General features: G+C 36.5%; 2 protein-coding genes and 1 non-coding gene across 3 annotated transcripts; 2 read left to right on the forward strand and 1 right to left on the reverse strand.

The window, feature by feature from the left end:
- The first annotated feature begins 730 nt into the window (after positions 1-730).
- Positions 731-20,288, forward strand: LOC140764726 (protein SLOW WALKER 2). Its single transcript, XM_073103455.1, has 16 exons — positions 731-1,423; positions 1,590-1,665; positions 5,008-5,127; positions 6,084-6,159; positions 6,803-6,871; positions 7,017-7,097; positions 7,687-7,758; positions 8,697-8,789; positions 12,556-12,747; positions 13,399-13,482; positions 13,584-13,727; positions 15,173-15,262; positions 15,930-16,012; positions 16,100-16,417; positions 17,414-17,648; positions 19,324-20,288. Exons 1-16 carry the CDS (start codon positions 787-789, stop codon positions 19,975-19,977), a joined length of 3,024 nt encoding a protein of 1,007 aa, XP_072959556.1. The 5' UTR covers positions 731-786; the 3' UTR covers positions 19,978-20,288.
- Positions 20,289-21,362: 1,074 nt separating this feature from the next.
- Positions 21,363-22,298, reverse strand: LOC140764727 (universal stress protein PHOS32-like). Its single transcript, XM_073103456.1, has 4 exons — positions 22,080-22,298; positions 21,876-21,985; positions 21,670-21,788; positions 21,363-21,565 (listed from the first exon to the last, which is right to left on the reverse strand). The coding sequence occupies exons 1-4, from the start codon at positions 22,252-22,254 to the stop codon at positions 21,484-21,486; spliced, it is 486 nt and encodes a 161-aa protein (XP_072959557.1). The 5' UTR covers positions 22,255-22,298; the 3' UTR covers positions 21,363-21,483.
- Positions 22,299-23,700: 1,402 nt separating this feature from the next.
- On the forward strand, positions 23,701-23,861 carry LOC140766353 (U1 spliceosomal RNA). Its single transcript, XR_012105393.1, has one exon. It is a non-coding gene; the product is annotated as a U1 spliceosomal RNA (small nuclear RNA).
- Positions 23,862-24,132: the final 271 nt, after the last annotated feature.

A 24,132-nucleotide genomic window follows, 5' to 3' on the forward strand; every position in this document is an offset into this window, starting at 1 on the left:
AAAAGTCTTCTTTTATTTTCAATATTATCGTCCCACATCCAATGCAATCTTCTGCTTACTATTCTTCTATTCCTAAAAGTTATAAACATCTTTGCTAACGACCCTTTAAGCCCTTAAATTTGTCTTAATCAAAGTAAGAGAATCAAACTTAAATATGCTATTATTAAAGTGGACTCCGAAACTCTCTCCAACATCCTCAACCTTTCTGCCGTTGCTTTAACGATACTAATCAAATCGACGATTTGGTTAGCGAACAATAGAAAATACAGTTTCTCTTTAGTATGGGTTAACTCGATCATATCTCCCTTATTAAAAATATAATTCTTTCTTATGATAACATTGATTATAAAAAAAAACTACTTATATTACCTAGCCTGATTTATAAAACACTAGAACTTTCAATATTTATATGTAAGACTATCAAACAAGATAATATTGTGTAAAATCTAATGTTTATTGCTCTTTCTCCTACATAGGAAAATAGAAATCTAACTTTATAAATACCTTAAACCCACTATTAAAAATATAATTATGTATTATAGTAATATTAAATAAAAAAGTCACTTACTGTGTAAATGGATCCGGGTCCGGAACCGAAGAATGATATAGGATGAAAAGACTGAAGCGGATCGGATATTACCCAGCCCGTTTGATCTTGGTCCAATCGGTTGCCGGTTACCCCTCTCGCACCCAAACCCCTCTTTAAAAGCTAAAACCCTAACGTCTCCCTCCTTCCTTTCTTAGAAGCTCCACACTGAGTGGGAGGAAGACGAGAATACAACGGCAATGGCGATCTCGAAGCCAAAGAAGAAATCCCTCCCAACCTCCTCTGAAGACATCGATGCCATCAAATCCGAAGTTGCCTCTTTCGCTTCGTCCCTTGGCCTTGCCCCGCCCACCTCATCCTCCGCCGCCGGATTCGACGACTCCGACTTCCGCAAGTCCGGCCCCATCAATCCCCAGAAGAATAAAAACCCGAATTTCAAGAAGAAGGACGAGGACCACGACTCAAAGCCCAAACCCAAGCCACATCCTCTACAAATCGACCCTTTCGAGCGGCCGTCGGATGACAAAAAGGCTTCACAGAAGTATTCTTTAATGAAGGCGACCGCGCTCTCTGGGCAGTGGTACGTCGATGCGGAGGAGATGGAGGAGAAGATTTTGGGACCGGAGGGGAGGAAGAAGGTGGCAACTTTGGGCATTGACGAGTTGAAAAGGTTGGCTGCGAGGAAGAAGGAGGTGGCAGAGAGGTTGATGGAGCAGTATGCTCTGGAATATGAGGCGTCGAGGAGGAAGAAAGGAGATATGAGGCTTTTGGAGATGACGGCGAGGTCGGGGACGTCGGCTGATAAGGTGTCGGCGTTCACGTGCCTGGTGGAGGATAACCCAATTGCAAATTTGAGGTCTCTCGATGCGTTATTGTGTGAGTCTCTTTGATCTAAACAGTTATTTATCTTAAGCTAACTATTTTCAAGGAAATTGAACCAGAGTCTTGTTTTTCTCAATTAATATTGGGCATTCTTTATAATGCCATTCCATCTTTTTGCATCTTCACATGAATTTTCAAGAAACCTTTCTATTTGATGCAGCTATGGTGGCATCAAAAGTTGGGAAGCGGTATGCTTTCACTGGCTTTGAAGCTCTAAAAGAATTGTTCCTTTCAAGGTTAGCAACTCGCTTGGATCTGTGAAGATAATGTTTTACTTGATTTGCCAATTGCCTCCTGTTTATTATACGGTTTATTCCCTCTTCAGCATTCTGAAACTTTGATCTCTGTAAGATACAAGTTCTTAATCTATCTACTATCCTGGTGCATCTTCTCACTATGTAAGAATACCATATATATGGCTGCTCTTTGCGGTGTCATTGAATAAACTAAGGCCCCTCTGAACTATTACATTTTTCCACGTCCAACTCCTCATTGTTCTTTTTGGACACATCGACCCCCTCAGCTATGAAAAATCTCTGACTTCCCTAATGTCGTAGAGGGAAAATGCAATAAGACAAATCTACCCTCAACTTAAAACTAGTGGAAGTAGTAGATGATCTCTCTTAATAGAGATGTTTTTTTTTTAAAATTCCATCTTTGCCTCGTATTTCCAAACTCAACCCTAAATCTCTAAAGTACTCGCTTTTCCTTCTTTGTTCTCCTCTTCTCATTTTTTGCCCTCCTCTCTTCTGCATTCCCTTGGTTAACAGAGACCACACACCTCCCCTCTCTAGTTCCACTCACCCTCACTGCTCTTGCCCTCTAGGGTTGTCAGTCTAGCTTGTTGTTTGCAAATTACCTGTGTTTGACTCAAAATTTTGTTCAAGATCGATTTGCTTGTTTAATAAATGAGTCGAACATGAGCTAAGATTTGAGTTTGAAATACGAGCTTGACTGTCATAGTCAAATGTAATAGTTGTAAATTGATTATTTTAATAGGTATTCTAGCTGTTAGATTGAGATTTAATGGTTAGGTTTTTAGTTCCATAAGTTTATGCCGAGCTTTGGACGAGCTTGACTTAGCTTGCTAATCCAAACAAGCTGAACATGAGTTGCCTCAAATTCTTTTCGAGCTGAACACGAGCTAAGAGTTCAACTTTTTTTGCCAGCTTGGCTCTTGTTAGAGTTTGATAAAATTATTTTGAGCTGAACACGAGCAAGGGCTAGCTCGCTTGTGTCCAACTCATGGGCACTCCTATCGTCGTCAACGTTGCTCGCGAGGCCTTTGACAGCAATGCTGACACAACTGGGTATGTCACCATCAACGGCCTCTACAACACTGCCACCATTGCCTCGTGTGCCGTCGGGCTCAACGAGCTCTAGATCCTTGGGATCTAAGGGCCTTTGTACTTTGCGACAAAACTTGACTCCATAAGTTTTGAGATCTCCTATGACTTGGTTTTTCATTTTCAATGTGATGGGGATTGCTCAGTTTTGAGTGACGTCTATTTAACCATCACATAACCCGATATTGCTGAGATTGCTTTAGGAAAGGTGTGCCTTTCCCTTCTCTTACCCGCTTGATCAACATTACCATGCTTGTGATGCTTGCCAAGATCCGAGTTCACCTTATTTTTTTGTGTGCTAGGTAGCTAACCGGTGGATAAGACCCCATTGACCAACAACATCAATAGGATGGTTGTTGCTACTCTTGCCTTTAGGAAAGAGGAGTCTGAGAAAGTATAAGGGAGCATGCTGAAAGATTGAGGTTGGGAAGAGCAAGGAGAAGCTTTGGAGGTCTTGTGTTATGAACCAGATTTGACCGATTCGGACGTAAGAAAATTATAAAAATTTAGGTGGTGGTAGCCTTGTGAGTTAAGGTTCTAATAGCTCTGGGTTCACCTAAATGAAAGGTCTGGATAAAAATATATAAATAAAATAGCGGAGGAAGGTTGAAATAGGATAAAACGGTAAATATCTGACATTGCGGTGGTCGTCGAAGAGTGGCGGACGACCAAGGGTGGTGATAGACGGCCTTATAGTAGGGTGGTTGCTTGAGGAAGGTGGTAATTAGGGTTTGGGTGCTTGGAAGAGTTCTACAGTTACGATATACTTTTATGAAGATAAAGACGATCTAACGGCTATGATAAAAATGGTAAATATTTCGATGATTAAACAAAGTAGGCCAACCCCTCTTTATATAAAGGTCGGACACAATGAGTTTTATTCGGACTAGCTTTAAAGGTTTATATGATTTGAACTAGAAGTTGCCTTAGACTAATCCTAAAGGCTTATACGCCCTAAAGTAAGACTTGTCTTAAAGACTTACATAAGCGTGAATTAATTGAAAGATAAATAGACTCGACTCAACTTATCCAATATAGTCAAATCGTAACATCTGGAACACTACAGAAAACTTGGACATGGAGAAGGAAAGAAGGCGAGAGATGCATATTTAAGAAGGATTTGAGTGTAATTTTGTATGTAAAATTCCATTTCTTTCTTCCCTCCAAAATAAGGGTAAAAGCTTAGGAAGCTGGTCATATGACCAACACATAATAATATATGGACAGAAATTTGGGAACTTTTTCATAGTTAGGAGTTCATTGTGTCATGAGGGTGTATGTGAAAATGGACAATAATTGAAGTGGTCAGCGTAACTGTCCTGTTCATTTATGACCTGCAAGAGGTTGCTGAGTTGTTAGACTCTGAGGAGATATGTGGACTTATCCTTTTGCAGTGTAGCTGATATCTTTTGCAGCTATTAAATTATGCATGTTCTGATGTTATTTATCCATAAAGTCTGACCTGCAAGGGGTTCTTCGGCTATTAGGTGAGATAGGTGGACTTATCAAGATTTCATGAATGCTTTTTTGGTTTACAGAAACACATTAAGTTTTCATATGTTATGTAGTGGCCAAGTACTTGGAATAGAACACTGTTGCATATTCTAGATGGCGTTAAAGTTAGAAAAATGGGGGAAGATATTAAGATCCATTAAGACAAGTACAATTTACATTTTTTTGTCTTTAAATGTTGGAGAATATAGAGTGATATTCCCCCCTTGCCTTCAAATTTGAACAGCTTATTTACTGTGGTTGTGGGTATCTAGCAGTGCTAACATCATAAATCATCTCCTAGATTTTATCATCTATTGATTACTTTTATTATTTATATCTGACCCTTCCCTAGTTTCCCCTTTTATTTTATTATTGTACACAAATGATTGTTCTGATCTGTGCCAGCAACCAGTACTATGCTAATGCGGTAATGGGAATTGACAAGCTATCTTGATTCTTCCCATTGTTTTGTAGCACTGGTATTATGTTGATCCATTCCTATTTGGCATGCCTTCTCTGGACCACTATTGTTACATCTGATTCATACAGGTCTATTTGTCCTAAGGGTGTCCCATTGTGGTGACTTGAAATGATTTTTCATGTCTTATGCTTATGCTCTTTGGTCATACAAACTGGATCTAATTGCTGTAAATGTATTTTTGCTTATTCATATTTTTTCTCTTTGGAACCACAATAATGGACTGACATGTGACCACCTGATTCATTTATATTTTCCAGGTTACTACCAGATCATAAATTGAAATCTCTCTTTCAGCGCCCATTAGATATTCTGCCTGAAACAAGGGATGGTTTCTCTCTGTTACTCTTCTGGTACTGGGAGGAATGTCTGAAGCAAAGGTGCTTTCATACTTATCTAAATTTTGAATGAAAGATTGGTTCTAGTTCCATACATGTTATTGAGTTTTAATACTGGCTTAATTTTTTATTGGTTACTGGTTAGCCATTGGACATGATTGAAAGTAGTACCACATCACTGGCAATATAAACATATTTATCAATTTGCGTCATTCCTTGCAATTAGGTCATTTTTTCATCCACGGAGGCATCTTTGTGTATCTTTATTCTTTTCCTCATCTAATGACCATCATTTGACTTCTGTGTCTTTTTCTAGATTTCACATTGTCAGTTTGATCGTTTTACAGAGGGAAGAAAGGGGGGGGGGAGCATTTAATTTCAATGTATCTTCTTCTTGATGTTGTCGAATCTATTGTTATGTTAAATCTTAAAAAACTGGAAGCTTGACATGGCTATCAGTCAGCGAGACAATTTATCTGGCTGACTGCTTCCTTTGCTAGACAAAAGAGTGTGCATCGACTGTTATTGCACGCTTCTCCTTTTTTTTAAGAGGGTAGAACTTACTGTGTCTGCGAGATTTGTTTAAGTTCATTGGCTTGATTTTGAAATCCTCATGCACTTTGTTTGGGTTAGTTCATTACTCACTGAGTTTTCAAACACATACATCAGGTTAGCTTCCCCTTGATTTAGTCATGCACCTCATATTAGATCGAGTGATAGTTATGGGTGATACTTTTGAAGGTTAAGCCTTCAGCAGACAGAATTTTCGCACTTTTGAGTAGGAACCAATTATTGAGAATGATTGTCTGAACTTCTGTTGTTTTAAAACAATTTGGAATCTTGACTTTCTAGATGAAGATAACATTTGAGTTGTTTATGTGACATCAATGTAATTCAAAATAAATTTTCCTTTGACGTGTTATTCTGAAGTTGTCGTGCATATTTATTAATGGATTACTTATTAAGTTCTAAAGCCTTTATTGTGTTTTTGATTATAGATATGAAAAATTTGTAATTGCATTGGAGGAAGCACTAAAAGATATGCTGCCTAATCTCAAGGACAAAGCGATGAAGGTTATTCGCGATATTCTTTGTTTTCCCTTATTGACCTACAAAGTTGTCTAATAGACTAATACATTCTTCTATAACTTCTGCTGAAGAATTCGTAGGTACTTTCTTGTAATATTGTGCAGCGTATGCTATTTAGTTTTTGAAGAATTGTTTGTTGGCTGGAAACAATGGACATGTTTGGTTGTCAAAACTGTATTTTTCAGAAAATAAGTATTAAGGGGACACTTGGAGAAGCCAGATAACATGTAAGAGATATAACAGGCATAGAAAAATGTAATGGGAAAGGGTGTGATGGAAGAAGATAGGAAGGAGAATGATTGGATGTGCCCTTTCATTTTCTTAGTTCTTCTTGTATAAATGTTTCGAGCATGCATTTTTTAATGACTAGGAAGAATCCCATAAATAGGCTAGTTTACTTGATCTTGCATGTGTTCTTGATTTCTTCCTGAAAAGATTCTCATTTTATGTTCATTTTTTGGGAGCAATGTTCTTTTCTTTCCCTTTCTGCTGCTGCTACTTTTTAAGAATATTCTTCATTACAGATTCTTGCATTTGCTGACTACTTTAGGGATGCTGCAAGATTAATTGTAATTGTTTTATAAAAGATTCTTTGATGCTAAATGATTGTGCATGTTTGTGTTTTCAGATAGTCTTCATCCTATTAAAAAGTAAATCAGAACAAGAACGCAGGCTGCTTACTGCTCTTGTTAATAAAGTAAGTAAATTTTCTAGTCCTGCAAGCTTCACTTATGCTGTTTGTGATCTTTTATTTTTCTTTTTGTTTGACCTAATGTTGCTTCAGTAAATGCTAATGACTCTAACTACAATACAAAAGTTGACAAAGTTTTGGTTGCATGCAGCTGGGAGACCCAGAGAGGAAGGCAGCATCTAGTGCTGGGTATCACTTATCTTGTCTGCTCTCTGCACATCCTAATATGAAGGTAAATCAACTAACTTGTACCCCTTTTCTCCTGTCAATGAGATCACGTTTGTTGAGTTCCCATGCCTTTTAAGCGTTCCATGGATGAATGCCTATCAACTTATTTTACTTGTCTGGCATATATTCACTTAGGTCTTTTTTTGCTTTATAGCTTTGTCAGGTGACTCAGGTCCATATCATGATGTATAAGTTTTCTGATGCTTCATTCCCTCATCTTTTGTTCCGTAGAAATGGCTGTATATCCAAATATGTAAACTATGGGGAGAATGAAGATGACTGTCTAGTTCAAGGATTTATGGTCTCCAGAGTCTTCGCATGGAGTTCTCTAATTCAGCATCAGAGACGAAAGCTTGAAACTTTATGTTTTCTATTATTCAATTAACTAAAATAAAGTGGAAAAATCAGTAGACTTTAGAAGTAGTCCAAAATAATAGCATTCACCTCCTAGCATTCTAGGTTTTCCTCAAATCAAGACTCTGTCTCATTGCTTCCGTTATGGTGTACTCACTGCACATATTTGGTTCTTCCTGTGTTGTCGCCTTGTTGAGCTTGACTAAATATCATGTTCATGTATATGCACATTTATGCAGGCAGTGGTGATCGATGAAGTGGATTCATTTTTATTTAGGCCACATATTGGATTGCGTGCCAAATACCAAGCTGTATGTCTCTCAGTTATACTATTCTTCTGATAATATTTTGACAACTTTCAAATCTTGCACTGCTATTTGTTTATGTCATCTCCTAAATCCTAATTACAAATTATTTTATCTTCACATTCTCAAATCTTCTATTTTGTTAAATTGATTTTTGAGTTTCAAGAATGTTGGTTGCATGGGAGGAATTTTATGCATCTTATAGCTTTCTTGCTACTAATCCAAAGAATTGTAAACAAGTATTTAGGAATTATTTCTCTTACAAGTTGAATTAAGCTAATAAAGTAACAAAGAACAAGGAAAGCTATTTAGAGAAGCTGCAGATAAATCTTTGAGGAGGTATGGAAGATGATATTTAATGTTAAAGTTCATAAATGAAATAGCAATATTTCATCCAATTCAGTGGAATCTTTCACCTATTTCTTCATTGTAATGTTGGAGCTTGGTCAAAGTAGAGAGCCTTTGTTTGGCACTGTAACATAGTTAGACTCGAGTCAGCCAGCAGAAGCTTATTGTGGCTGAGTAACCATCTGGTTTTTCCAATTGTTGGAATGCATTAATATTTACTCGTATATATTTTCATCTTGTTCAGGTTAAAGTTGAGCTTTCTGAAAGTTTTGATCGGCTCTGATTTCTGAATTGCTTGAATTGAGATCTATATCGAAGTTAGTTATTACTTACTGGGATTAATGTTTTTATGATATTAATTATTGTTTACAGTTCAAACATTTTTCTTTAGGTTTTAAAATCATTTCCTTGTGGAAATTGTATAATATTTATATATTGTCCTAACATCAGGTCCTTTGGCCCCCACTGCTGTCATCTTTTGACAAAAGATACCATGAAAAGAAATATTTTTATTTTCCTTTGTATATACATACCTACGAGTCATGACCTCTTCTAAATTGGTAGTCTCAGCATGTTAACTACCTTTTCTCCTGCAGGTCAACTTCTTAAGCCAGATGCTTCTTAGTAAAAAAGGGGATGGACCTAAAATAGCAAAACGTTTGGTGGATGTTTACTTTGCACTCTTTAAGGTTGGTCTTATATTATATTCATCTTTATTCATTATTCTTTCTTTCCTTAATTTCATTGCCATTCTTTTTTTTGATGAAATTTCCCTTTTTTTTGGCTGAATTGTAATAATTTCAAATTCTCGATAGTTGCGGTTTTTAAATGCCTGTCTTTTGTACTGGTACTGTTAAATTTCTGCATGAAATGATCTAATGTATGCCAATTGAAGTTATATAAGGGACCATGGAGGCATGGAGCAATATCGCTCCAAATATACTTGCTTTCGATTGGAATATTGAATCTAGATGAAGGCTAATTGTCACGACTCAAAATAGGAATCATGACCGGCCATGTATCTCAATATGCTTGAGATGCACGAAGCCTTAATAATACTCTCTACGTGTACGATGACAAAATAAATAAATAAAGTGAGAATGTGCTTTATTAAATTTTATTACTAATTGCAATAAAAATAAAAACAATATTAATGTTTTTGAGTCTCTAAACTAAATAAATAAAAACTTCTAATCTAAAGCACAAAATCTAACAGAGCGGAAAGGTAAATAGGTGAATCCTAAATTGAGATAGAATCCGAGTACATCTTGCTCAATCGCCCCGCTGACTATTACCTGAAATAAATAAACAAATACAAAAACAATAAAACCCATGAGCCAACAACTATAGCTCAGTGAGTGGAATCCACTCGAAAACCAAATAAATTTTAAATCATATTAATGCTGAATAAATTAAACTAAAAGCAACAATATCTATCACAATATGTAATAGGCATGCTCTCTAAATAATAACAATGATAACAATAGAGAGATGTCACAATTTGTAGCTTTGCACGTTTTTAACATATTAACATCTTTTTGATATTTATACTGTCATATGTCTCAATGGGTCTAAACCCTGTGGATCCACATCAACTAGAAGTCACATCGAGATGACGCTCGGGACCTTTCTTCATAGCTGATCCGGTTAGGGTCATCAGAGGGTATCACCCTATGATCAACACACTATGTTTTTTCTTCTAACCGTTGAGAGAAGTTAGAGTCACCTAGGAAATTTTCTCATTCTTCCTAGGACTGTTTCCTAACCCTGCCAGAGTCACCTAAGAAAGTCACCACAGTGATTTAATTTAGGACTTTCCCCTGGACTTCCAGATAGACTTGAGTCACCACGGAAAATCGCAAACGATTTATACCGGGACTGTTCTCTAAGTCGTATCAATACTAGTCTCATTTTTCTTTTCACAAATTTCAATATTTGCACGAAGTATGGTGATGCACTGAATATAATAATTAAATGCACACAGAAAATAAAACAATTAAATTTTTGCACGTACTGATGAAATAAATAGATTTGCGCACAGAAATTGCAACAATTTAATTTTTACACATAAGGGTGAAATAAATAAATTGCACACAGAAAATTTACATGATCTGACAAAAGATACGAAATACAATAAAATAAACATGTGAGTGAACCCACTCACTTGAGTCTAGGCAAGACAACCGAAACCTCAAATCTCTAGCTCACGTACTAGAATTCACCAGGAAGGAGTCACGAGGTGGTCTCCGATGGCTCCGACGACGTTCCGGTAGGCCAATTCCACGGCGTGACTCCGTCGGCGAGAAAAGAAAGAAAACGGTGGAGGAGAAGAAGGCTAGGAGGGGGTGTTCAGAAGAGAGAGAGGATTAGGGTTAAATTTATAGATTAGGAGAGGATCAAACCTAATCCGATTTGGATTCGATGAAATCCATCCTTATCTGCACTTCGTTGCGTAGCGGAGAGGGAGAGGGGAGGGGCTGCACGTGCAGAGCACGTGCACCCTCCTCTCTCAACCCCAAATTTTTTATTTTTTATTCCTGGTTCTAACACTAATTATAATTGTAGATGTTAGATTTTGATTTTCTCGTGATAGATGAATGAGTTCCCTAACAGACTACAATATTTGGTGATCTCAAGCACGAGAGTTCTCTATCTTGTTAACTGCTCCTAAAAGGTAATTTCCTTTTGCTTGCAAAATCTGGCTGAGTAGACTTTAGGTCATTTCTGTAGCACATCTAATCTAAATTGCCAAATGTTCCATTTTGTTCTTAAACATTTTCAGAGTTGAGCAATGAATTCTTTGGCGGTAGGTGGTACACCTCTATTCCAATTGGATTTCATGAGTACAAGGAATATTTGGTTTTGAGATTTCTTTAGAATAAGATTATATTGTCAGTTTATGTGGCAGCTTCTAATATGTTTCATGAAATTTCTTCTGTTTACTCAAGTATTTATCAACTCCTCATTAGTATGTGATGGTGATGAAGCATAGAACATTATATGGGTCGTACAATGGAACTCTGGAGAAAGTTCTTAGAGACATGAAGAAAGTGTATATAAAGATCAGTCTGCTTCCATGCTTGGTAGATCAATTTAGAAGTTAAGCTCTTTTTGCTAAGATATTCAATGGGAAAAGTTCAAATTAAGGAGACATGTAAATAGTACTTAGGACATGCTAACAACACAGTCCCTTGAAATCCTAGGTTTGAATTTAGAGGATAGCCTAGATGCCTAGTATGTAGAGATGTGGTCTAGGATATATTTTATGAAAAATAGTGAATTTCTACAAGAATTTGGTTGATCAAAAGTGACATTGAATTGTTATTGATCACCTTAATTATTATTGAACAGGATTAAAATTGTTGAACTGAAGCTTTGTGTTGCATATTTATTTTTTCAATTGTCTTAAGTGATTAAACTAAGACGTGTTTGAAGATCAAGTTTGACACTGAGATTTAAGGTTGAGCATATGGGTGTAGTTTTAGTAAATCCATTCATTAAGATGAAGAGAAAATGACTAAGTACCTAAGAGGGAATATTATTGTAAATCTTGATAATGAAGGAAGATTGTTTGGGATATTGCAAGTGGGATTTGTGATGAAAATACCCCTTAAGTTAGGACTAAAATTTTAAAAGACAAAATATTAGCAGCCGTTTATAAATCAGAATGTTGGACTCGTATTAAATGCCAAAGGCATGTTGTTTAAATGAGCATGTTGAAGTGGATGAGTGATATTATGAAGAAAAATATGAATGTAATGGGTATATTTGATACATGTTGGGTATCATTACCATTGTTGTCGTCAATTGTCATTACAATGAAATGTAGGCTACTGAAGCATTACAAAAAGCTGATAAGGCTTCAAAAGAACTGACACAAACTGTTGATATTCATAAGGCCAGTAGAAACCTGAAAAAAAAATATAGAAAAGACATTTTGGGTTGTAGGAGCTAGCACTTAGACATGCACCCACATTTAAGTTCTGAGAGACCGAACGCTTTTCAACACATTGCTATACCTGTTGTGTATGTCTTCTTTTGTATGGCATGAAAAATTAAGTGATGTTAAATTGGTGACATATTCAGTAATAGGAGCTAGCACTTTTCTAAGAGATCGAACACTTTTCAATACATAGCTACACCTGTTATATATGTATTCTTTTGTATGGCATAAAAAATTAACTGGTTTAAATGCACTCTTTTTTATTACTTATTTTACTTGTAGTGGAGATTGCAGTACTTTATTTTGCACTATTAATTAGACCAGTGTTGTACTCTAGGATCTGAAAGGTACCTATGAGTGCTATAATGATCTGATGTTAGATAGGGACTTTTAGATATCCAATAAGTTTCACTGGTTTCCTTCCTTTTCTTTTTCTTCTAATCACTGTTTGGTGTGGCATTCTTTAATGCTAAGTCACTAATTTGATATGTTATTCTCTTGTGTGATTTCAGGTACTTATCTCTGAGTCTCATGGTAGTAAGGTACACAAGAACAGCAAATTTGGACAGAGAAATGGTGAAGCTGCGAAACAGAAAGGAATGAAAGAAAAGGTTAAAGCCCCTAGTTCTCATCCAAACAAAGATGAATCTTCACTAGAGTCGAACATTGAGATGGATTCTCGGCTTCTTTCTGCGCTGCTAACTGTAAGTATGTTAATATATCCTTCTTGCCTGTTTAAATTGGTATATCCATATACAAGCAGCTATCTGTGATTGTGTATGTTTCTTCTGTATACTTAGGTCCTCTTAAAGAACATTAATTTCAGGTTTGCTCATTATATTGCATCAATCACAGATGTTGGTCTTCCACATTAATTGACAATGATGATTGAAGAGTAAAGTAATAGAACTTTTTTATTTCATTTGGGAGGTAGAATAGGGGTGTTTGGGGTGGGGTTGGGGTCGGCTGGTATTATAGAAGCGGATGATATTATAGAAGTACAAACACCAACTCTTTTCAGATTGGTCAGTTTAAGTACTTCACATACTTTAATTTAAAACTTCAACTTTGTTGCTTGAATACGTAAATGGGATGTTCTTCAGTATGGTTAATCTATATGCTTGTAGGCCCATACCGAATACTTCAATGTATGGTTAATCAATGTAGGGGTATTTGGCGAATTGATGTATATGCAGTAGTTTCATATTGGCTTCATATTAGCTGCTAAGCTTCTCTTCCATTTTGAAAGAGAAGCTACTTTCCTTCTATTTTTGTTGTCTTTGGTGTAATTTGAATGCTTGTTCAATATTTAATGCTATTAGTCTCTTCTAATTTTGATTTTCAATCTTATGCAGGGAGTGAATAGAGCATTTCCATTTGTCTCAAGTAATGAAGCGGATGATATTATAGAAGTACAAACACCAACTCTTTTCAGATTGGTGAGTTTAAGTACTTCACATAACTTAATATAAAACTTTTAACTTTGTTGCTTGAATATGTAAATGGGATGTTCTTCAGTTTGGTTAACTTTCGCTTGTAGGTCCATTCCGAAAACTTCAATGTAGGGGTTCAGTCATTGATGCTTCTTTACCAGATCTCATCCAAGAATCAGATAGTGAGTGACCGTTTTTATCGTGCTTTGTATGCAAACCTTCTGAGCCCTGCTGCTGTTACTTCATCTAAGGTGAGTTTCTTTCAATTTTCTTACCAACTATACAGCGTTTTATGTGCTTGTCATTTCCCTACTACCAGTTCAGGCCTTATGTGCTTGGCTGAATTAACTGTTCTATTGATGTGTCCTACATTAATAGTATGCATGGCAAGGAAATGAGGAATAAGGGCCAGATTATTTTCCACTTGCCTTGCTGCACTAAGTGAGACAGAATGCGATGGGATAAGCCAACAACTAATGGCCACAACAGTTTTGTTTCGTTGAGAGGATTCGTAGCATCGACTACATATAGTGGCAGTGGACTTGATGCCTATGACTATTTGACTACAGTTTAAAAATTTCCCTTGGGACCATCCAAAGATTAGATACACTAGAATTATAATTTGCAATTAATTTCCATTTTGCTTTGCTGACATGCACGTAAACAAATAAGTAAAGCCCTAGTAATTCACAAATTAATTAGTGAAATTTATGCAAATTAGTTGTAATATTTGTCAAACATCATGTAGTATTTGGCAAAACCATAAAAACATGATACCATTTGAAGGGAACCTTTTTGTAAATGAAATCTGAGAAAAAGATTGATAGAGCCAACCCAAGTTTTTTGACTTAAAGTCTTCATACTTGTTGGATCATGTTCTGTGATTACTCTTCAATTGTTTGGAAAAATTAATACCTTTACATTGTAGAAAGTAAATATATTTTTTTGGACTAGTAACAGTTTACATATGTGTTGTTCCTTAGATTTTGAATTTGGCCCTATGTTTGATAAGTATTGATTAACATCTTTTGAATGCAAAACATGATCAATTTTTACACATGCATTGTCATCTGGTTATGACAAATTCAGTTTGAATCTTGATAGAATTTGGTTTCACTCTAGACTTCAGATGCGTAGTTTGCTAAATAGTTTCACTAGGATTTTCCTTTTTCCATTTGGAAAATAATCCCCTATTTGATACTCTCATCATTGAAACTACTGCTTAAGGAATGGTTGGTTCCTGATATTCTTTTTCTAGTTTTTTGTTTTTTCATGAAGACTTCGATAGTATGGAATGTTTCCTATATCTCCTCAATTTGTTCCTGGAAATGCATGCATTGAGTGAATTAGGAGAAAAATTCCATATGGATAGAGCATTTAAGAACTAAAGGACATGTCCATTGTAAGAACAGGAGAATTTTTATAAATAATCTTGTTGTTAATCAGCAATTTTGCTTTTTCCTTTTTGATTCTTCAGAATGCTGACTTGCTTGATAATCTAAGACAACCAGGGAAGTTGTGGCAGAGTAGTTAGTTGATTAAGTGCTAACTTCTTTTTAGATGTTTTCTCCTCATTCTGTTTCATGACAAGAGGGACGGGGCTCTTAATCTCTGATCATATATTCTCCTGTTGTTCTTATTAATGTCATGTCCTATTTTCTTCTTCATCATTCTTTCTTATTTTTAAAAAATGCAGCCAGAATTGTTTCTTGGACTACTAGTAAAAGCTATGAAGAATGATGTGAACCTGAAGCGAGTCACTGCCTTTTCTAAGCGCCTTCTACAGGTTAGTGATGAAACATTTCGGTTTCATGTCATTCTAACTAATGCGACACCTGAATAATCTTACATGTAGTCACTATATAAATCGAACTACTGATTGCTACATTAAATTTTAGTTACTTCTGTGCACTTCCATGTTAAATACTTTTTTTCCCAATTTATCATTGTTATTGTATTATTTATTTTGAGGTTCAGCTTATTAAGTTATTAATATCCACAGTATACTTATGCTAATATTTCAAAATAAGAATAGCAGAAGGTGGCTTTCAAAGAGTCGATTAAGCAAAGAGAAGCTTTGAGGGGTTAGGGGATCCAATAGATGATCTCCCTCATAGTTGTGTAGAAAGAGAGAAGTAATTTAAATAATACTGTTTGCAAATTCTTCGTCACTTGGCTCATTGAATTGTTGGAGGATCGGCCAAAATAACAGAATTTGAAAAAGGACTCAGATAGACATTCCTGAAAAGTTGGAGCATAACATTTTGTTGTCGTGGAGATGGTCTCTTCCAACTTGCTAATAATCCTTGATTTCATCTAGACAGTCACTCTATGCTTGCTTTGGCATGAAGGAAATTTTCATTAGCATATAATTTAGCCTAAAAAGACGTATGCTGTTGTTAAGATTTGCCCCTTCCATTTAGTATGCATTAATTGAATCTTTTTATGAATAGGTAGCACTTCAGCGGCCTCCTCAGTATGCTTGTGGATGCCTGTTTATACTATCCGAGGTTCTTAAAGCAAAGCCACCTCTGTGGTATGTTGATTTCTTGCTTCATTAGGATAGTGTGAGACATCGTATATTTGGAGTTGTAATCTTGATTTCATATATCTAAAATTGCAGGACAATGGTGCTCCAGAGTGAATCTGTTGATGATGATCTGGAGCACTTTGAGGACATTGTCGAAAGCCCTGAGGACTTAGCTTCTGTTCTACCTGACAATTCTACAAATTCAGTTGGGCAGACTACTGCACAAGTTGGTGAGAAATCACTGGCTTCATATAACGAAGAGGATCATGGTTCTGAGTTTGCAGATGGTCATAATGATAGATTAAAAACAAGAAATGTAGGAGATGAGGACAAAGAGGAAAATCATACACTTAATAAAGGATCGGTACTACCTGCTGGATATAATCCACGACATAGAGAACCTTCTTACTGGTAAATATATAACATCCTCCATCTTGTTTGGTTCTCTAAATCTGCTTGCTTGGCATTTTTTAAGGGCATGTAGTATCTAAAAAGTAGCATCTACCATTACAGATGAACCTATCAGTTATGCAAATAGCATGAATTCATGGATGAAATCCTTATTTGTAGTTTATGTACATGCAAGCATCATTAGTCACATATTCTCTGTTCTCTCAATTTTTGGGTCTATATGTGGCATGTGACGCATGACCAAATTATTTGTTGTTGCCTTATTGGTACCATATTTTGCCATTACTTTATTGGTCTACATGGAAGTTTATTGATCAGTATCTTCAGCTCCCATGCAAATGCCTTTGAGCAAGGATTGCCATGGTGGCACGCGTTGTGGCACTTGTCAGCTGTGCCACAGTAGTAGAGGCTCCACTGTTTACCCCATGTAAAAGAGGGAGAGACAAAGAGTAGGAGAGAAGGAAAGGGAGACTACTTACCATGCTGCCCTTGCCAACGACTCTCTCCTCTTTGTTGTCGCCCTCCTCTTTCTCTTGTCCGTGCCCTAGATGGTGAGATGGAGAAGACAATAGGGAAGTGGGTTGAGAAATAAAAGGATCCACAGCAGATCTAACTTAAAATAGCGGATGAAAAGTCAGATCCGCTTTGCAGATCCTTTATTTCTCGACCCGCTTCCCCATCATCTTCTCTGATCTCATCATCTAGGGGAGGAGAGGAGATGGAGGAGGGGCAATGACGATAAGGAGAGTTTCTGTCATGATAAGTAGCCCAACTTATTCGCAGACTGTCTTCCTTGTCTCGCATTAGTCCTTTCGCCAGGTGTCGTGCGGCACTCCTCATGCCACATGTTGGTATCGCGCCGGCACGGCAAGTGCTGACCAGCATGATGATTTTCGTCTTTGAGCATATGTAGATACTTATAATTGTGTTTCTTAGTATGCCAACCAAGAAAAGATGTGCTTTATATATAAATTTCTTTGTATTTGGTTTTAATAGCAATGCAGACCGTACAAGTTGGTGGGAGTTGAATATGCTGTCTTTGCATGTGCATCCATCTGTGGCTACTATGGCTGGGACCCTGCTATCTGGGGCCAATATTGTTTACAATGGCGATCCTCTGAGTGACCTATCACTTGCTGCATTTCTTGACAAGTTCATGGAGAAGAAGCCAAAATTGAGCAAGAAAGAGGGCAAATGGCATGGTGGATCCCAGATTGCACCTGCAAGAAAGGTTTGTTTGTTTCTTAAAGATTTTCTTTCCTGCATTGATCATATAGAAATCTGTTTATCATCACCTGAAATTGCATTAAATCTTGCTGATTTCGTTCTTGTTTTTAACTTGATGAAAAGCTCATACTTTCACCTACTATCTTGCTCTGATCATGATAATAGTGCATACAATATTGGGAAGACCTGACCCTTATCCAATATTGACTTGGAATAAACCTGTCAGTGGATCTTTTTTTTCTTTAACATAATATTGTAGGGAGGAAAGAGGGATTTAAATAATATCATATCAAGGATGTCTCTAATCCATGAATGAGGTACCACAGAATTTCTTGGTCCTAGATTTCACACAGTAGTTGGCCATCTGATGTCAGTGTCTTCATAATATTCTTTTAGGAAAAATATATTTTATCCCTTATGATTAAGCCAAAATTCGAACTGCTCCTCAGAATTGTCATTTATGATACTTAACCCCTTATGGTTTTGATCTTTCTGTAATAACCTAACAATTGTTAGTTTAATATAAAAAGGCCAAAATGCAACTTTTAATTTATACTGATCAATTGGAAAAATGGATTTTTTTTGGCAGGAAAATCTATGAGATTGTACTCCTTTCACCTCAAAAACCTCTCATATTTTTAAATTTAGAGACATGAACATCCCAAAAGAGAACAGATGGTATAAAATGTTAAAAGTTTGATTGTTATCTTTGGATGGAAATATTAGATTGCACATAAGTCGAAACTACAACCAAACTATACAAGGGGGTAAAATGTATGTTTCCCTATTTTTTTTAACTTTTGTCTTATAATATAGGAAAAGGTGATTCAGATTACACATGAATTGGTCAGTATATCACCTCCCAACTAGTTTTTCTACTTCAAAGTGCACATGACCCGAGTACCTAATACAACTACAATTGGAAAAATATGATGTATGTCTTGTGAGGAGTTAATCTACATAAACAGGTTTGATCTCCAACTATACCTTGACTGTGAGGTCCTTTCTTCTCATGTTGTTGTTTCTGATTTATTCGTCTAATGAGAATTGTCTATTGGGAGAATAGTCTATATTAAAGAAAAATTATTCCAAGGTGGCTTAGACTTCACATTTCTCTTCAGTGTTCATTGCAGAGCAAACTTGTTTAATCTCTCCTCAGTTTTCATGCTATATTTTTTTCCAAGTCCTCCGTCAAAATTCAGTTAGATGGGACTGACCTTGCTTTATACTTGAAATCTTCAAATCTGATTGTTGTCTATTAATTCTTATGGATATTTTGTACTCCAAGCAAGTGCTTGAATTTTCCTCTCAGTTCTGTACGGCATTTGCTTAATTGGCCTATACTATTCCAAGAAAGCATGGAGCCCTACAATATTTGACCAGGCAACCAGTTCTAACTGAACTAACTTAGTTCGCATAGTTGGATGAAAGGGGTAAATTACACGAACTTCACGGCTGCTTCCCTGCTCTTGCTAGTTGTCAACTTGAAGCATGGCTTCCCGGCTCCCCGCAGCTCAGAGCTGCTGGAACAAGACTGCTGTGCTACCATCTTGCTTTCTTTAAAACTTGGTTTTAGCTTGCTGCTTACTTCCACTGCTTTTAACCCTGTTTGCATGGGCTCATGCACTGATTTACCTTCAATATCCCTGGGGCACTGAGCTTCTTGTGTGTCTCTGCAGATTGACCTGAGCCATCACCTTATTGGGGATGAGATACTGCAGCTAGCTGAAGATGAAGTGCCTCCAGAAGACGTCATCTTCCACAGGTTCTACATGAACAAGACAAGCTCCTCGAAAAAGCCAAAGGCAAAGAAGAAAACCTTGCTTGATGACGAGGATGCTGAGGAACTGGTACTGGATGCAAGTGACGAGAGCGAAGGAGAGATTGATGACATGTTGGGATCGGGGCGTCAGACACTGGAAGAACCTGAGGGGGACTATGACTATGATGATCTCGACAGAGTTGCTAATGAGGACGACGATGACTTGCTTGGAAATGATAGTGATGTAGAGGCTGGATCTCCTACCAATCATAATACTAGTGAAGGCGTACATTCCAGCGATGATGAAGGTAGTCTTGATATGTGGGATGATGATGCTAAGGAACACAACGATGTCGATGATGATGATGATGACAATGATGCAGATGACTACAGTAGTGGTGGTGATGATGATAAACCCAACCTGGTAGTTGCCAATGGAAAGAAGCGGAAGATTGGTGCAAAAGGTCGACCATCACCATTTGCAAGTTTAGAAGATTATGAACATCTAATGACTAATAATGAGGAGAAAACAACAAAGAGAAAACAAAAGAAGAAAAAGAAATCCGTTTGAGGAAAATGCTTACTCATTAATGTGCCATTATGTTTTTTGTAATTTATTGTTTTGTAGATACAAATTTACAATTGAGCTGCTAAGTAGCAGGGTTGGCACTCTGCCTCTGGAGGAGGTTGCATTTGGAATCGAAACATTTTTGATATTGACGATCATTAGAATTCTGAAAAGTGATATGCAGAAAGTAAATCAGAAGATAAAATGAGAGAAACTGATTTCTTCTGCATTAAACTCCATATTGAGTGTAGCTCCAAAACTAGTTTACTCTTATAATTATATCTCAAATGAGTTTAGTGGTGCCATTATTATTTTTGATGTGGTACAAAAAATTAGTGGATTTAGAGATATTCTATATTAATGATTAAAATATATTTTTCAGTGGATGGATGAGGAGAGAGGGGAGAGAGAAAGAGGAAGAAGAGAGGATGATTAAAATGATATGTTAGATTGAAATGATGTTTTCTCATGGGCAAATTAATAGTAGTATTTTGTTGGTATATATAAAATAGTTGGATAGATAAAGAGAGAAGAAAAATTAAGTTTAAGTAGACTGCCCTTAAACCTATTTAATCTCAAACAGGTGTTTGAATTCAAATCAGTTAAGTGTTTACTGAACTGGTTTAACACAAGAAATTAAACTCAACCCAAACGCTAAATAAGTTCTTGATGAGGTTTCTTATGAATGAAGGGAACCCAGAACTAATTTTACTTAACTATGTACACCTTGCAGCTGACTAAATTATACACTAAAGGCTTTTTTTTAGCAATGTTTTTCGTAAACACTTAAAGAGTTCTGGGCTACTAATTATCAATATCAATAGTTCAACCTTTTGAGACTTGACTGGCCAACCAAAGTATTGTTGTGATTCTACTGGAGAAGAACTGCAGCATGGTGACAAGCTGGATAAGAAATAATTCATGTCAAGTGTAAGCTTGCTACAGAGAAAAAGAAAAAACTTGCACCATTGGAAGTATACCTGCAACTGATAGTCTAAAAGGAAAAACAAAAATTCAAGTAACTAATCCCTACCAAACTAGTTTATAACTGCATGAACTTCAATTGAGCACTGAGCCTGTTATAATTCACAGCAGCATGAATTAGTACTCATGGTTTGAAGTTTCGTCCGAAAATCTGAGAATTTCATTGAAACATTTCGCGTTTCGGTGCTATTTGATTCGAAACTCTCCCCTAAAACTAGCATCTAACCGAAACAATCATACTAATAACTTTTTTAATGCATGTCTTAAAGTTTAAAGCTAAATTTGTATGTTATTAGATTTTATGTAACGCATTGAAAATAAGATAAAGAAGACTATTTATTTAAAAAAAAGGTCTGAAATCGACACAAAGAAACTATAACTAAAACCGATCTAAGACCAAACCGAAACCGAAACTTGGAACTATGATATTAGCACCAACACTAGGATACAGAATAGCTCATTAACTATACAACATAGTCCAAGTAGAAATTAAGCTATCTCTTGTAACAACAACACTTCCAGAGATCATTTGCTCTGTTCTTTCACCACTGTCACAGGGCAAGTCGCATTATTCACACAGTACCTACTAACACTTCCAAGAAAAGCCCTGCAAGATCCAGGAAGACCTCCATCAGCAATGATTCACTAAATTAATAAAAGAATTTGCTTAGCCAGAAGTTATTTTATGACGGCTAATAACACTCGACCGACCTCTTCACTTTGCTCAATCCTCTGCTTCCCATCACAAGGCAGTGCAGTGGCATACTCTCAATTGCTTCAAATAGCTTCTTCATAGGGTCACCCCAATATATCTTAGCAACAACTTCCACCTGCAATTAAAACACCACGTAATGATCTTCTCTTCCTTCTTTCCAGTGACTACGAGATCATTAACAACTACTTTGGATTATAATTACCCCTTGTAGATTTGCCACGTGAGCCAGTATATCTAGTGTTTCCTTGTCGGGCGAAATGCCATACCTCTTGGCGACGGAGGGATCTGAAAGCTCATTGAAAGGAATCAAAGCTGCAAAGAAGAAGAACATCTTAAGCTCATATGAAGGATTTAACTATCGTTCTTCTCTAGCTAACATCTTAAGCTTTGAGAGAAGACTTTTTACGTGAGCCGGTGCGTTCCCAGAGATGAACCACCCCTTGCTCCTTCTGGTAGCAGGAGACGACGTGGACGAGTACCAGACGATCGCCGCTTCTGACGACGTTCCTCGATGCCCATCTCAGCGCTGCTCTGCTGCACGGCGAGAAGTCCGATGCCACTCCGACGTGTCTCTTTGCCATTGCTAAGGAAGAAGCAACTCGACGAAGGACAACGCCACAACCCAGAGTATTAAATAGTGAAGTTTCCACTTTCCAGGACTAGAAGCTTAAAAAGGAAAATAGATGAAAGATATTTATTTATTTATTTTGCATACATAATTATTACGTACCCTTCAAATATCTTGTATGGATACCCTTTATAGTTAACTAACAGTTAAGAGAATTTTAAAGTATATAATCCTTTGAATATTTTTTTTAACCACCAGGAGGGGTTATGATTTAGCTAAGTGTAATTAACTCATTTAAAACTTATTATTGGTTTGAATAAATAGTAATGTAGTCCTATACCACTAAAAGCTAAGATGAAGATGATTTAAATTAAACAAAGTTTAAAACATGAAGTATTTAAGTCCAAAATATAGAGAGGTAAGAATATATTTAACTCTTAAGATATGCTCGCTTTCTGTGATAAGATTGAATCGAACCTAACTTTACGTGGAAGCACTTGACTAGATTGATTCCCCAAGATTTAATGTGCAAAAGAAAAAGTTGAGAGAGAGAGAATATGATTCCTAAGTTCATCATCCAATGGAACGAATGATAGTTGTAGCAAAACACAATTTGAATACAATTTGATGGATTACCGCCGATTCCTCCTAGCGATGATCTCTGTGTGCTGTGTTACCTTTGTTTCCTCTCGGCCAAGATTTTCTAAACTAGTCCCTAATTAATTATAAAATCCTATATTTTAGTGATTTGTTTGCAATTTAAACCCCCATCTTCTTACATTTATCGCTATTAAAAAAAATTATTTCCTTTTCAGGAAGAAGAGTTTCTTATGTAGCTGGGCTCTCCTGGCAGGGCACTTACAGGTGAAAACAGATTGCAAACAGATCGAATATTGTTCAATTCATATTCAGATCCATATTTTTAGTTCGGATGTAATATTGGACTGATAGCAATATCCTAACTACAAGGATACGGATAATTTTCGGATAGAAGATCGGATCTTAAATAGATGTTGATCGAATTTTAAATAAATTATGATATTTTATTTAGACATAATTAATATAAAAATATTAAAAGTTTCAAAAAATATATATATATTAAATACATATAAAATTAGAAAAATTAATCTCTACAAATAATATATAACATGTTATAAGTAACAATATCAATATTCATTATTTAAATTAGTAAACTAAAAACTGTAAATTATTTAAAAATATATGCGGACAAATAGATATCCGAATGCGAATTCGAAAATTATATTCAACCCATATTCGAATACGCATCTGTATCCAAATTGGATAAAAAAATTTTGTCCAAATTTTGTCCAAATCGGAATTCATGGTATCCTTTTTCACCGATAAGTGCAGGCATTCAATTTAGTCCCACATCGGATAGCGGAGCAAGTATGGGAGGTCGGGAGCAGCATAAAATCAGCGGTTGGGGCAACTAAGTTTCATACTTACCTGGACGGGGTCAATGGGCGATCAAGAAGGCCCATGGCCTAGGCCAGCGGCCTCCATTGCACGTGGGAGGAGCGCTGGCTTACCATCTCCCCAAGTGGGAGAGTGGACGTCATCATTTGTGGCAGAGGGGGTACGCGCCATGCGCGGCCCCTACCCAAATCTTATATTCTAAATATTAATTTTACTTTTATCATATAATTTATTAAAGCTGTCATATAATTCAGTGAACCATTGGAGTGGAGCCGACTACTTAGCGAGCATTTCATTTCGTTAGGCTATAAATTGAAATTAATCAACCCAAAGCACGTCTCAATTACACGCCTAATTTTTATTGTTCTAAATTCCAATGTGTACAGGGGTGCAAACGAGATGACCCAGATCAAGCTTCAAGCTTATTATTACTCCTCATATTCTTCGTTGGGTT

This window comes from Typha angustifolia, chromosome 8, assembly GCF_048772165.1.
Source record: "Typha angustifolia cultivar Huaian chromosome 8, ASM4877216v1, whole genome shotgun sequence".
Taxonomy (NCBI): domain Eukaryota; kingdom Viridiplantae; phylum Streptophyta; class Magnoliopsida; order Poales; family Typhaceae; genus Typha; species Typha angustifolia.